General features: G+C 33.7%; 3 protein-coding genes across 4 annotated transcripts in view; 1 reads left to right on the forward strand and 2 right to left on the reverse strand.

The window, feature by feature from the left end:
- Window positions 1-70: 70 nt before the first annotated feature.
- On the reverse strand, window positions 71-767 carry LOC101901195 (bolA-like protein 2). Of its 2 annotated transcripts, none has more exons than XM_011294307.3 (2): window positions 749-767; window positions 71-634 (listed from the first exon to the last, which is right to left on the reverse strand). In XM_011294307.3, exon 2 carries the CDS (start codon window positions 557-559, stop codon window positions 293-295), a length of 267 nt encoding a protein of 88 aa, XP_011292609.1. In that variant the 5' UTR covers window positions 560-634; window positions 749-767; the 3' UTR covers window positions 71-292. The 2 variants fall into 2 exon arrangements, with proteins under 2 accessions (XP_011292609.1, XP_005183767.1); XM_005183710.4 differs by having other exon boundaries at window positions 697-762.
- A 3,478-nt stretch (window positions 768-4,245) lies between these two features.
- Window positions 4,246-5,652, reverse strand: LOC101901635 (ceramide-1-phosphate transfer protein). Its single transcript, XM_005183712.4, has 3 exons — window positions 5,412-5,652; window positions 5,091-5,305; window positions 4,246-4,771 (listed from the first exon to the last, which is right to left on the reverse strand). The coding sequence occupies exons 1-3, from the start codon at window positions 5,528-5,530 to the stop codon at window positions 4,476-4,478; spliced, it is 630 nt and encodes a 209-aa protein (XP_005183769.1). The 5' UTR covers window positions 5,531-5,652; the 3' UTR covers window positions 4,246-4,475.
- A 5,517-nt stretch (window positions 5,653-11,169) lies between these two features.
- Window positions 11,170-14,612, forward strand: part of LOC101901801 (lachesin) — a 37,542-nt gene continuing 34,099 nt past the window's right edge. The window contains exon 1 of the mRNA XM_005183713.4: window positions 11,170-12,324. Coding sequence (XP_005183770.1) covers window positions 11,763-12,324 — 562 coding nt within the window. The 5' untranslated portion in view covers window positions 11,170-11,762. The remainder of the gene's footprint in view (window positions 12,325-14,612) is intronic.

The following is a 14,612-nucleotide window of genomic DNA, read 5'->3' on the forward strand; positions in this document are numbered from 1 at the left end:
AAAACACTTTCACTTCTTGTTCGTCTCGTCTCACACAGTCAACTACGAAATCAATGAACTACTACACAACTTTTTGCCTGTTACGGATGCAGTCTCGTTTTTTTTATTATTTCACTTTATTTCTATTATATTTTGTCTTATTTTTTCTTACTTTAACAACGGTTCGTTACGTCTGGTCTGTTCATAAACAACTGGTTCAGAGCCAAACAATATCGATATAACTTTACTCTCTGTGACGACCATTGACAATTTTCGAACCTCATCTCTCGTTGTCTCTCTTTGCGGTTAGCTTTTATTGTTTCTCTTGCTGCACTTTCTCCCACTCTTCTGGCGTATATGACTTTTGAGAAAAAGCATGGATTTCTTTCAATTCTTCTGCCAGTACGGAATTAACCATTCGATGTTTTTGCAACATTTTTAGGCCTTTGAATTTGTCGGATACAATGACAACACTGAATTTTCCACCACAGCCATCGGATTCATCAACCGCCTGGACATATTGGGCATCGAGTTCTTTGGCAAGTTTTTCCTCTAAATATTTGGCTGTATATTTACTCATGATGGGAAATGCGGCTTGGGGTACTATGGATCGGCGAGAGGGTGTGTTTGTTTACATATATTTATGACTCTTTTTCTAGAATGTTAGAAAAGAAGAGTTTTTTTATTACTATTTGTTTGTTGTTGACCGCTACTCACTCCACAAGTATGCAAAAAATACCTGTTTTTTACACACCAATTCCACACTTACCGGTTCTATTAGAGTATGGTGTCGATGAATGCTGGCTAACGGCGTTATTTAGTCACTTCATGTACATTTTCTACGCCGTGAAATTTTTTCATGGGCGCAGGAAATTTATAATGGAAAACGATTTCTCATACATAAATTATTAATTATTTCGGTACATTTTGCCCTTATATTATGTGATTGTTTACATTTATTAATCAAGTATGCATACAGGAATATTTGCAGCTTAATTGCCATATCCTCATATATTTGTATGCAAGACGTAATACTTTTGTATGTGCTGTCAAAAGGGATTTTCTCTCTGTGCTGTCTTTCTTTTCAGTGTTGCCACATTGTAGTGTCCTTTGTTCGTTACTTCACTTTTTTTCCTTTCTCGGTGGCGTCGGTTGGTAATTCATTCAATTGATTTAATTTTTTAATTATTTATCGTATTTAGTATAAAAAATTATATATAAATATCATAAATATCTGGAAACAAATAGAACAAATGTGTATATGTGTGATTTGAGATTGTGCGTGATTTAAAAAGCTAAAAAAAAACAATAAACAAAACCCGACCGCCAACATAACCTCCAATTAATGGTCCATGGATATAGAAAAGCCATATATGTCATATATGTGTCTCCAACAACTCGAGAATATTTTTTCCAGCTGTATTTATTTGTACCCTGATTCCAGGAAAGTATTTTTTCTTGGAGGACGGATTCCCGGGCACGGATATTGACTCCAAACGCCCCAAACGACGAGTCCCGGGACCGGGACAGAACCTGATGTGCAGGTTCTTTTCCAGAGCAATACATTGGATACAAGAATACGCAATACCATCAGCACGCACATTTGAATTCAAATATCGGAAATTGGAAATTTGTGAAGGAGAAGGGTAACTGGCAAAAGGAACAAACGAGAAGAACCATAATTCTTTTTGATGATCTGCATAGAATCACGCACATTCTGAGTCGATGTATGTATGTCCGTCCGTCCGTCTGTCCATATATTTTTGTGAACAAAGTACAGTTCGAATTTATTGCCCGATCCATATGAAATTTTGCACAAGTTTGTTTAGTTTAGCCCAATGACGAACCCTATTGAAATTGGAGATAATCGGTCAAAATTTAGATATAGGTCTCATATATATCCTCGTCCGATTTGCCTTTTATTGTGCATCAAACGTGTAATATTAGCTCATATATATATTCCTGATCAAAAAAAAGTTATTGTACGATAGCGATGATCGTCTGTCTGTCTATCTGTCTGTGGAAATCACGATAAAGTCCACCTTATTTAGTTAAGAGCTTTGAAATGTAGTTTAACCAAGTCCAAAAAACCAAATCTTGCAAATCTTCGATTCAGGTCCCCCATATAAATCGGTTCAAATTTAGTTGTAGTTCTCATATATATCTTCAACCGATTCCGACTAAATTACTCCTAGAAACAAGTACGTCAAATTTGGTGAAGATCGATTCAGATATAGCTTTAGCTCCCATATATATTGTTCATCCGATTTGTTATATTTGTTTGTTACCCACAGCCGTATTATGCACTCCGTAGCAACGATATTCAGGGAAATGTTCAAATACAGCTCAGAAATTTCTTTACCAAATTTTATCGAGATCGGTTCCGATTTGAATATAGCTCCCATATATATCGCAAATGGGCAATGAACAAGTCCGAATTTAAAAGATAATTTGAATTTTAAATTATAATTATAATCATAGCGTGTATGATTGAACTCTCCCATAAAAACTTTTAATTGTTAAGCTCTACTAAATTAGCAAAGTGGTGTAGGGTATCATAAATGACATTTCGTGTTCAGAGACAGAGACATTAAATCAATACCAAATATCCACAATATCTAATATACGCAAAATTACCAAATATACGCAAAAAAAATTGGAATTGGAACTATTTAAAATAAGAAAAAATATTGTTTACCCGGAGAGCCTCGTATGGTAGTCGGAAGCCGGAAATTCATGTATTCAATAAGGTTTGAACAAAATCCTATTTGCTGGCATACTTACTTGCTCGGATTCAACTACACGGAACAGGTGAGTGCTATTTGAGTTGACCAATTATATTCTTTAAATGAGCGTTATAATAATTTCGAGACACTTTTAAAAAACTTGAGAATGTAAGAAATGGGGGTATGCTCTGTCCATTTTTTGAAGGTTAGTTAGTTAAGAGATTTGGAAATATTTCCACAGCAATGAGATTTTTCCGGTTGAATTACTTAAGGTTAAGATCATATGTTACAATAAAAAGATGTACAACCTTTGCGTGCCGACATTGATTCTATTGGGCTTTCGGAATAACTCTAGTTTAGTTTTTTTTTTTCGAAATTTTTTCCAGAGGTAGATATTTTTACCCTGATTCTGGGAAACTTTTTTTTCTTTGGGGACGGACCCGGGACTACAGATTTTTGAAAGCTTATGAAAATACCTTTTCAACAAGTGATGGGTTTTTTTTATAAGCGGTTCGGAAGTTATAGTCAAATTATGGATTTTTTAGACCCTGATTCTTTATAAAAACTCCAAAAAGTAAAAAGGGTCCATTATGGGGGTCAATGAAATTGATGCCAAATTATGGCCTTCCCAAAATACTACCAGGTCTTTCCACAGTTCATTAAAAATTAGGAAGGGTATTAGCACATTTATAGCATTTTGGATAGGTAAGAGTGTCAACAATAATTTGGCATAAATTTGGTTGACCCCCTTAATGGGCCCTATTTTGACTTTTTGGGAGTTTTTTAAAAAACCGGTTCCTAAAATTGATAATTTGACTAAAACTTCCGAACCGCTTAAAAATTTCGATCCCTATATTGCCTATATCGGATAAGTGGATCCGTCTAGCCTGGGTCCTGAACCCAGACTTGCGTATCAAAAATCTGTGGTCCCGGGTCCGTCCCCCAGGAAAAATAAAGATTCCCGGGATCAGGGTAAAAATACCTACTGGAGAAATTAAAAAAAATAAGAGTTTTAAGCCGAATATAAATTGACAAAAAAATCTAAATTGCATGTTACCCCAAAGGTCTGATTGTTGCAAAAAAATATTAAAAAATGTGGAAAATATATTCCATATTTCCTTAAAATATACAGTTTTATACTAAATAGTTAGACTTAGTCACCAAGTACCCTATAAGTATGAGCAGAGTATTTTTAGCGACCTTAGCGACAATATTCATCGGAATTCTTTCAAATTTCGGTATTTGATGTTCGTAATGGATGCTACAGCCTATGACAGGAGATTGTTTGTGCAGGTCCACGCCTTCGTATAGCCCCCATATAACAATACCTCCCGATATTCAGTATTTTGATGATTTAAGCGACATTATAAAATCTCAAATTAAGTAGTGGATACTGCAGCCTATGACAAAAATGTCTGTGCAGGTCGACGTGTTCGTATAGCCCTCATATAACTTACTTGTTATATTCTTAAAAGCATATTTTCAATTTGAGATTTTTGTAAAATTAAGATTTTAGGAAAATAAATGAAAAACAGGCATATTATAGTATAGGAAACTAGGCATATATATATATTTTAAGGCATACTTTCTCTGAAGGTAAAGGAATGTTTTTATGTAAAAGAAATACCAGCGCTTAATTACGAAAAACATAAATTAAAACAATATAGCAGCAGCACATCATTTAACTAATTAAAACAGTATAGATTCAAGTTGAAACTAGCTTAAAATAGGATTTTTTGTATATGGAGCACCATGTGGCTACATGAGTATTTAAGGCAATGCATGCAAATCATAGAGGGTGTATAATGCATGGGTACGATCGTATACAATCTTGGTATTTTTCAACATTTCTGGCAGTATTTCTATGGCGCGTGGGACGTTAGTGCAGACACGTTTCAATAGTTCTCCTTGAGTGGGTAATGCATACATGGCGACCAGTGCCCCCTTTCGTACAACCCATGGATGATGTTTGGCCAATGTATTTTCATATGCCGTCTTACATGTTTGATGTACCTTATCGTTTTCCGCCAGTTCAGCCAATTTGAGCAGGAATTCATAGACGAATTCTGAAAAAAAACGAAGAGTTCAGCATTATAATTTAACTTTTTATAAACAATTCTGTACATAATGTTGGTAGAGCTTTTTGTTAAATGTCATGTTTGGAAACAAGTTCTATAATACGTATTAAGACTTCTAATGTAAAAATAAAGTTTTCTCATGATTTGTATAACGAAAATATTTCTAGCAACAAATATCTACTATCTACCCCAAATTGCATTTATTACTGTCAGAAATCATGTTTTCTTTTAGTTTTATGATAAGATACCCAGCAAAAATTCAGAACGTGATGTCTATGTCATTTCCCCCTTCCGTTCACCCACTTACCTAGACCTCGATGCAAACGTAATAGAGTACGACTTCCTGATACATATTTCGAATCTTTTAGTAACCCAGAATCCTTTTCGTATGACATCATGGTTTTGAACGTTACAAAGTTTTCAGCTTTCTCATCGTTTTTTCTAAATGTGGTTAAAATGTCAATTTTAGCACGAATATCGCTGCTAACAAATCCGAATACACTTCCAATTAAGGTGAAAAACCTAAAAAAAGAAACGAAATGAAAAAATCTGACTGTCATCTGAACAAAGATCGAAAAGTCCTTGTAGCTAGCTAGCTGCCTATGTACGTTTGTGTGTTTGCACATACTTGTTAATTTCTTCGTAGCCTTTTAAATATTCATCCATTGTAATGTCATCTTCTTCATGCAAGCAGTCTTGAAAAACTTGCGTTACTTTTTCAATATCAAAACGTTCTACAGCAGCCATTTCTTATTTTTTCTATTTCTGCCAATAATTTCTTCTATCTAACAAAACTACACGCAAAACAATTGACTGTGTCAATTGGTAAATAAAACTCGAACTGGGCGAGGAGGCGGACGACCAAGTAGTCATAACATATGCTTCTTCTTCTAAAAGTTCATTGTTGTCATTTACCGTAGTTTGTGTGCTCAGCTAAATATATAGCTGGCTTCTTATACGGGGATGTGTGTCAAATGTGAAGTTTTCCTGCAGCGACGACACAAACCTATCGCATTAAGGGATGTTCGTTTAATCGGTAATATGTACAAATTTTTACTGGATGTTGTTGGTGCACTCATTGGTTTATTGCAAACGACATTGCTGCCGTATAAGATCTTCCTCGAAAAGTAAACGAACAGACATTAAGTCTGTAATTTTTTCACTACATAGATGTCATTAGCATAATTCTGGTCAAATTACAGTAATTCGTGGCCTCTAAAACGGTATAGGAAATTGCCTTGTACTCAATGACGGTTCCTTCTTTTATTATTTCATCATAATTATAAAATGTTGTTTGTTTAAAAATTTACTCAGCAACTTTCGCTGAGAAAATTTACTATCTCCCTCACTTAAATTTATTGCAAAAACTGTCAAAAAAATCGATTAAATGTTTCCAAATTTTGAGATTATTAAGAAAGACAGGAGAAAATTGTAATTTATAATTTTTTTACTTTGAAAAATTGTAATCGATATATGATTCATTAATATATGAAAAACCAGTAAATGCAAAGTTGAGATGAGACAAGTCGATCTTTCCATCATATAAAAAATTAACGTATGTCCAAATCGGTCATCCTTAAAATACATACACTTGGTAGTCAAATTAAACGTGAACCCATATATTCCATTTTCAATACAAAATGACATCATGATATCAATGATCTATCCATGACAGAATATATGCTCTTTCCAGAGGTAAAGAGATAATTTCATTTGCAAAATCGGCAATGGCAATCCTTTTTTATATTGGAACTCATCTGTCATTCTGAAATTATTTTCAAATTAGGTATGTCTGGTTACTTTTCCAGAAGATACTGACTAGCTGCTTCTTTCTGGGAGGAAAGAGTAAATAGTTTTATGCTCTTATTCAAGAAAACTGTGAAAAGTAACTAGACAGAATATCCGCGATAACTTTGGAGCAATCAGCTGATTTTTCAAAACAAAACATTTTGTCGGCTATAAAAAGAAATCATGGTAGAATTAAGAAGGTAAAGTTGTGCAATATGTTTACAGTTTTTTTTCAAAATTATTGTTTTGGCAACTTTTTGCTTTGAAAATCTCTCTCTGTAATCGCTCTCTTTTGCACAACTTTTGTGTTGACAGACTTCCAGTAACAATTTGTAACAATGGTTGACATTGTTCGGCTTTTTATACCCTACACCACATGTCTTTGTGCATTTGTTTGTAACATGAAAAAGTAAGCTAGATAGACCCATGGTACAATGATATCAAGGTAGGGCTATGATACCATATGATTTTAATTTTTTATTTTCTTGGCTTAATATGTCATATTTATTTGTTTATGTATGTGTTTTCTTTTCAATAACAAAAAAATTGTTCAGAAAACTTCAAATTCGTGTGTTTTCAAAATGTTTATTTCAACGTATGCATCGACAAAATCTAGAGTTTTGTAGCGAAATAATCCTTTAGAGATATATAGTACATGCTTTTGAAAAGAAGTGTTGACCTATCATTCAGTTATCGCGGTTTTCAATTATTTATTCAAAATAAATGCAACAAGTTGCTTAATTTTTTATTGTTTTGATACTAATTCTGACATTACAAGCCAAACAGGTAGACCTTTATACTTGCAATTTTTTCAAAATTTACCTACCTTCTCTTCATTGTACCATGGATAGACCTATAGTTACTTTTTAGGATCTTCATAGAATCACTTTTTGAGTCGATTTATGCATGTCAGTCCGTCCATGCATTCTTGTGAACAACATCCAGGTCGCCTTTATTATTCGATTGAGATGACAATTTCCAAACAATATCTGTTTGGCCCTAGGACGAACCCTATTGAAATAGGTGAGAATAGGTTTAAATGTATCTCATATACATCTTCCACAGATTTTGGATTGATTGTGCACAAATATGAGTCCAAATGATCTGAATTTTGACTCATCTGACTGAATTCAGTTTAGAAGCAAGTACATCAAATTTGGTGAAAATCGGTTCAGATATAGGTATATCTGTCATATATATATTTCATCCGATTTGGTGTTTCATTCCCTCACATTCGCAATATGCACTCCACAAGAATGATATTTGGTACCACATTGAGATACAGCCCAGAAATACCTCTGCCAAATTTTATCAATATCGCTTCAGATTTGGATATAGCTCCCATATATATCTTCAACCGATTTCGGGTTAATATTGCACCAAATGTCCTATATCAGTCCAAATTTTGGCGCATCTGACCGAATTCCATCTAGCAGCAAGTACATCAAATTTGTTGAAAATCAGTTTAGATATAGCTATAGCTCCCATATATATTTCATCCGATTTGGTGTTTCAGTCCCTCACATTCGCAATATACACTCTACATGAATGATATTTGGTCCCAGATATCTTACAGAGCTCGGAAATACATCTGCCAAATTTTATGAAGATCGGTTCAGATTTGGATATAGCTCCCATATATATCTCCAACCGATATCGTGGTTAAATGTCCACCAATGGTCAATATCACTCCAAATGACCTGAATTTTGGCACATCCGACCGAATTCTGTCTAGAAGCAAGTACATGAAATTCGGAGAATATCGCTTCAGATATAGCTATAGCTCCCATATATGTTTTTCATCTGATTAGTGTTTAAATCCATCTCATAATATGCACCCCACAAGAATGACATTTGATACCAGAGCTCGGAAATACCTTTGCCGGATTTTATCGAGAACGGCTAAGATTTAGAAATAGCTCCCATATATATCCTTAATCCGATTTCAGGTTTATTGTGGCTAATGGCTAATATCAGCCCAAATGGAGTGAAAATCGGAATGTACGTTTCCATTTTGTGGAACTCAGCTCCGATATATATTTTTTTTAATATAATCCTCCTCGAAGTGATATCATGCACTCTATAGCAATGTTATTTGTTATAAAGGATATAAATGTCTTTGTCAAATTTAGTAAAAATCGATTCAGATTTGGAAATGCCTTCCATATATTAGTTCCCTCTGAAACCAAATTATAACTGCTCTAAAGCCAAATTTTGATGGGTGGTATGATCTACTACCAATAAATTCTTTTGTTGCGGGAGCTCTACTAAATATGCATAGTGGTATAGAGTATCATATAGTTGGCCCCGCCCGACTTTTGACTTTTCCTTACTGCTTTTTCAAATATGCCACTCGTCATACGAAAATATTTTAGATGTGAAAATATTTTTTTATAGTTAACCATATCGAAAAGCAATACCGCGTTTCAACCCATGCAAAAACATACGAAATTACATTGTATAGAAAGATTATATCCAAATATAATATCCAATATCATGCTCTTAAGTCAGACGAATAAAGGGCCGGTGCTAAGGGAAACCCCGTCCGAAACGTCGATAGAACACATGACAAAGATTAATTCACTTTAAATCATTTAATCAAAATGAAAATGAGTAATAACATCCCAAAGGAATAATAAAGGAAACTAAATTATCGGTACAAAATGGGACAAACCCCAGACAGGAATAGGGTTTACTGGAAAAAATCCAACATTTCACAATGTACTGCAACGAAAAATACGATTTGCGCCACGAAGCTGTTTAATTTTAAATAAATATCTTTAATATATTTATATTTATTAAAAATCCTATATATGTCTGATTAACGGATTAGAACGTAAAGACTGCAAGAAGTTAAACGGAAGCTTAACTCCCCCAACACAGGTATGCACATCTTAATCCCCTAACATTTTTATGACTTGCAGTGTCTTTGTTTTGTTTTTCTTTGCAACAAGTGTTGAAAATCCCTGGAAATCCTATTAATAACACTTTTAACCATGAAAATATCCTTAAATGGTATCTTAATGACTAAAAACAGCGTGTAGGAAACAAAAACAACTTTATTTAGAATAAACAGCGTGTGTTTATATTGCACACCAGATACTAGCATGAAAATATTATTTAAAATAGCAACAAAAATTCTCCATAAAAATGTAAAGTACCTGTTCGAATTTAAAGATATTGCTCGGCAATAATAATTTTGTTGCATGGCCACCCTTTTATGGCTGCAACAGTGTTACCTGTATAAGTGTGAATAGTAGTTGATGAATCGAAAACACACACACACTCGCATGCATTGGCAGTATCCCAGTAAACAATTTTTTCCGACTGCTCTGATTTTAGATTTTTTTCCGAAATTTCTGACGTTTTTTTCAGAAATTTCTGATAGAAATTGGTCCGATTTTCTAAACGTTTTTTTTTTAGAATTTCTGCACATTTTCCTGTGTTTTTAAGCGAAAAAAAACTCGAAAAATGTACAAACGGAGAGAGTAGATTGTCTATTGCTCTGGCATATTCTCTCCCACATGTAAACGGATGGTGGTGGTTTTACACATTCTCTCCCATAGTAGTTGTTGTTGTGATCATTCATTTCAAGATCTCAACAACAACAAAGCGCAAAGCAAAAATGCTATTTGTTATTGTGAACTGTTAGATTTTCCGTTGTAAAAATGTGCGTTTTGTTGTTGTTGTGAATCAGCCTCTTTCTCTTTCGTTCCCAAAAAAATATGATGGAAAAAAATTGCAAAAACAACTACATACCGGATTTCTGTGTGCACTGCTTTTTATTTTTAGTTCTTGTTTAGCAGTTGAAACAGAAACGTGCTACTGTATGTTATGTTCCTAATAAAAATAATATTTATAATGTAAATGTATTATAGATGTAATATTTAAACTACATTTTTACGAAACCCGAAATAAATTGTTTGTTTTTTAAATAAATATGTGTTTTTTTTTTCATTTTTAAGTGGTGTGACGATTTTTTCGATATTTCTTCCGAATTCTGAACGATTTCTTTCAGAAAATCGGAACTTTCTCCCGAATTCTGAGCGTTTTTTTTTTTTTTTTTTTTTCAGAAAATCTGAATTTTATTCAGAATTTTCTTTCGAATTCTGACCGATTTCTTTCAGAAAATCTGAATATTCCGCCGAATTTCCAGACGAATTCTGCCCGATTTCTTTCAGAAATTCGGAGTTGTCCTCCGAATCTTTTCCGAAAATCTAATTTTTTCTCCTATTTTTTCAAGAATTTTCACCGAATTCGGACCGAATTCGTCCAGAAAATCTAATATTTTTTCAGATTTTTTTCAGAAAATCTTTCCGAATTCGGTGACCACGTCCATACAACTTTCGTACCGAAATCGGAAGGAATTCGGAATCAGAATCGGACATTTTTTCAGAGATTCTGACAGAAATCGGACCGAATTCGGCAAAAATTGTTTACTGGGTATTAATTGAGCGCCATATTTAACAACCAAACAACAATTCTCACCGACTCACACACACGCACACACACACTGAGGGCCGTACATATTTCCCACCCAAAACATAGAAACGCACGCACAAACAACATTTAACATGAGCTTAGTTAGGCGACACGAACAACACAACAAAATTCATTCGCTTGACGACGTTCAACGAGTAAAGACGTGCGTAGAAGTTGTGTAACGGTTAAAGGCTTTGTGCTGTGTTGTTTGGTAGTGAGAAAGAAAGGAAGGAAGTGTGTGAAGAGTGAGAAAGAGAGTAACAATTTGAGAAAGAAATTACGGCAACGTAAAGATCTCCCTGTTTAAGTTGTGTGTGTTTAAACTTGGCTTAAAACAGAAAACGCCGCTCTTTGTCTTGTATAACAGTTTTGCATGTGAGAACAGTCAATTGAAGTCACACTTAATTAACTGAGCATCAAACGAAGGAGAGCAGAGCAAAACCCATACCAGTAACTACTTGACTCTTTAAGAAGCAGCAGCTCTTGTGTACGCGACGTCGCGAAGATACAAAAACGAAAAGAAAATCAACTTGAAAAGATCAAGCCAAAGCATTAAATTATTAAGCGTTTCTTTTCCAATAAAACGTCTCTAACAACGGGCTTAGGGTGTGGTGCAATAGTTTCTTCTCGTTTGTTTGAAAAACAAAATCAATTAAAAAATTCGAAAATTATTAAAGACACAAAAAAAAAAAAAATAGAAAAACAGAAAATGTCGCCGTTTAGAAGTAGAATCGTTAAGCAAATCTCCAGCAGAATATTTGGCCTCCTTGTGACGGTGCTGCTATTCAGTGGTGTTGTTGTCCAGGCCCAAAGAACACCCACAATTTCATATATTACCCAAGAACAGATCAAGGACATTGGTGGTACGGTCGAGTTTGATTGTTCCGTGCAATATGCCACCGACTATCCTGTAATATGGACCAAAAATGCTGGTGACTCTGTATTCCTGTCGACGGGCTCTACATTGGTTATAAAAGATTCGAGATTTGCCCTGCGCTACGATCCCAACTCATCAACATATAAACTACAAATCAAAGATATTCAAGAGACTGATGCTGGCCAATATACCTGTCAAATTGTAATGTCTGTTACCCACAAAGTCAGTGCCAATGTAATGTTGTCCGTGAGACGTCCACCTGTTATCTCTGACAACTCCACACAATCCTTGGTGGCCAGCGAGGGAAGCGAAGTCCAAATGGAATGTTATGCCAGTGGCTATCCAACACCAACCATTAGCTGGCGTCGTGAAAATAATGCTATTCTACCCACAGGTAAGTTCTGAAAATTTTAAAATATAAAAAAGATATATAGAATATCGGGAGCTTACGTGAAATATAAATGAAGAGGGAGAACAGCAAGGTATCTCGAGGCAGGGGGGCGAATTGTTTTTTACACATTCCTTATAGTTTTTGATCAACAATGCCCACATTCCGCACGGAAAATTTTCGCGGTAATATTCCTAATTTTACAAGTCAAGCTTCAAATGTTGAGTCACCCACCTTACCAAAAATAAAACTGTATTGTTAAGAAATTCACATGAACTGTGTTTATTTAGGTTCTCTTTCAATCTCTCAATAAAAAACATCATGTGAGAGCGCGCCCTCATCTTTACTCTCATTATAAGAAATATGGCCAAATACCTAATGGTTTTTCTCAGAGAGCTTTATTCGTTATGTACAATACTAAACCAGTATTTTCTTGTTAAAACCTGGCTTATAGATACACATGCATGCATGCCGCGATATCTACGTGCCATCTCAAGTAAATAACAAATAAATTCTTTTTTTTTTTAATTTGTTGTTTGTATTCAGTACACCTCACAATAATGTGAATGAATTATTTATTTATATTTAACAATAACAAGCAAGAAGATGATATTTTTTCAAAAAAGAAGAAATTAACGAGCAAGGAGATAATAGAAAGCTATAAAAGATCTCAAGATGAATGTGCAATTGCAATTCGTTTCTTTTATTGTCTGCCACCAAAGCGGGGAAATGGCGTTTTTTTTAATTTTAGCACAATTTTGAAGCTGAAGCTTTTTTTGGTATTATTTTAGGGTAACGAAGGTATTTGGTCATGTTACACATTGTTTTCTTATTTTATTGGCACTTTATCCATACATTTGTTTCAAGTACCCTTTGTGCCATAAATAGCTGCAGTATTTGAAAATAATCGCAATTCTGGTAGAAGCTTAAAAAGTATTCGTATTTTTCCACATAACTCATATACTTCGATATGTGACCATACAACCTTAAGATATTTGTTATCGATTTCCTGTGAATAGTCATTTGATTTGTGTAAGAAGAACCATGGTAAAAGAATACAGTTAGACACAGCTGATGGGACAATGAACTGTCAAGCAGATTTTGGAATTGAAAGTCTTGAATGAAAAATTATTGAAATTTGTAATAATTGTTGAAAAATGCATATCATAAGAACCTCCAATTAGCGTCGAATAAGAAAACATATAAAAATCTACTTTGACAATACATTTTAAAAATTTTGACCTGTATTCTTCTACCATAAGTAGAACCTTATTTACACCGGACATGTTTTCATAAGGCACATTATTTGGATTGTCAATTAATTTAATTTAATGCCTTAAATACTTTTTTACAAATCCACTTTTTTTCAAAAAAAAATATTTATTTTTTTAAATCCGATTTTTGTGAAATCTGAAAAAAAACTTTTTTAAATATTCATGTTTTTTGAAATATTTAAAAAAATATTTTTTCAAATCCACCTTTTTGAAATATTCAAAAAAATATTGAAAAGTGTTGTCTTGTTTGTTTGGGATATCATAGTATTTTGTTGTTGCAAAATGGTCAGGCTCCCTTCCCTTTATTGTTTTTTTTTTTATATTTTTTTTTTAAACTTACGTTTTGTGATATTTTCGAAAAAATGTGTTTTAAAAAATCACATATTTTAGGTTCGGTATAGATAGGCCCAAAACCTAATTGCTATAGTTATCCTCATTCATATTATTGGTTATTTTTTGTTTTGCCATCAAATAACGATGAATTGTAAACAGTTTTATTTGTTCCAGTTCCTTAATTGATGTCATGTTTTTTCTCTTTTCCAATTTCCAAATTGTTAAATTGTTTATGTAGAGATTTGTGCCCAAATCACTTTATAAAATTTTTTCACTAGTTTTCTTTTAATTGGTATCTCGGTTAAATCTATTTAATCTGAAAAATACTAAAATGGTGCAAACAGAACTGTAAAAAAATGACAAAAATGCTTCTATTAGATAAAAATGTCAATTAGATAAAAATGTTACTAAAAAAATTGATTATTTCAATGTGTTGGCAGATCACCTAAAGAAACATGCTATCAATTTTCTGTGAATGATTCTTGTCCCATTTTGATATATCCAATTCGAGGAATACATCAATAGTGCAGCACTTGTTCTATGTTTGGAAGTTCTATATGTGGCCATGCCACTTAACGAAATGTGTCATCAATTTCACGTGAATGATCAATAATTATAAAAATAATAAAAGTAAAAGCTTCTTTGACACATATACCCACATACTGAAGCGTAAATATTATGGGTAAT

Source organism: Musca domestica, unplaced genomic scaffold, assembly GCF_030504385.1.
Source record: "Musca domestica strain aabys unplaced genomic scaffold, Musca_domestica.polishedcontigs.V.1.1 8, whole genome shotgun sequence".
Classification (NCBI taxonomy): domain Eukaryota; kingdom Metazoa; phylum Arthropoda; class Insecta; order Diptera; family Muscidae; genus Musca; species Musca domestica.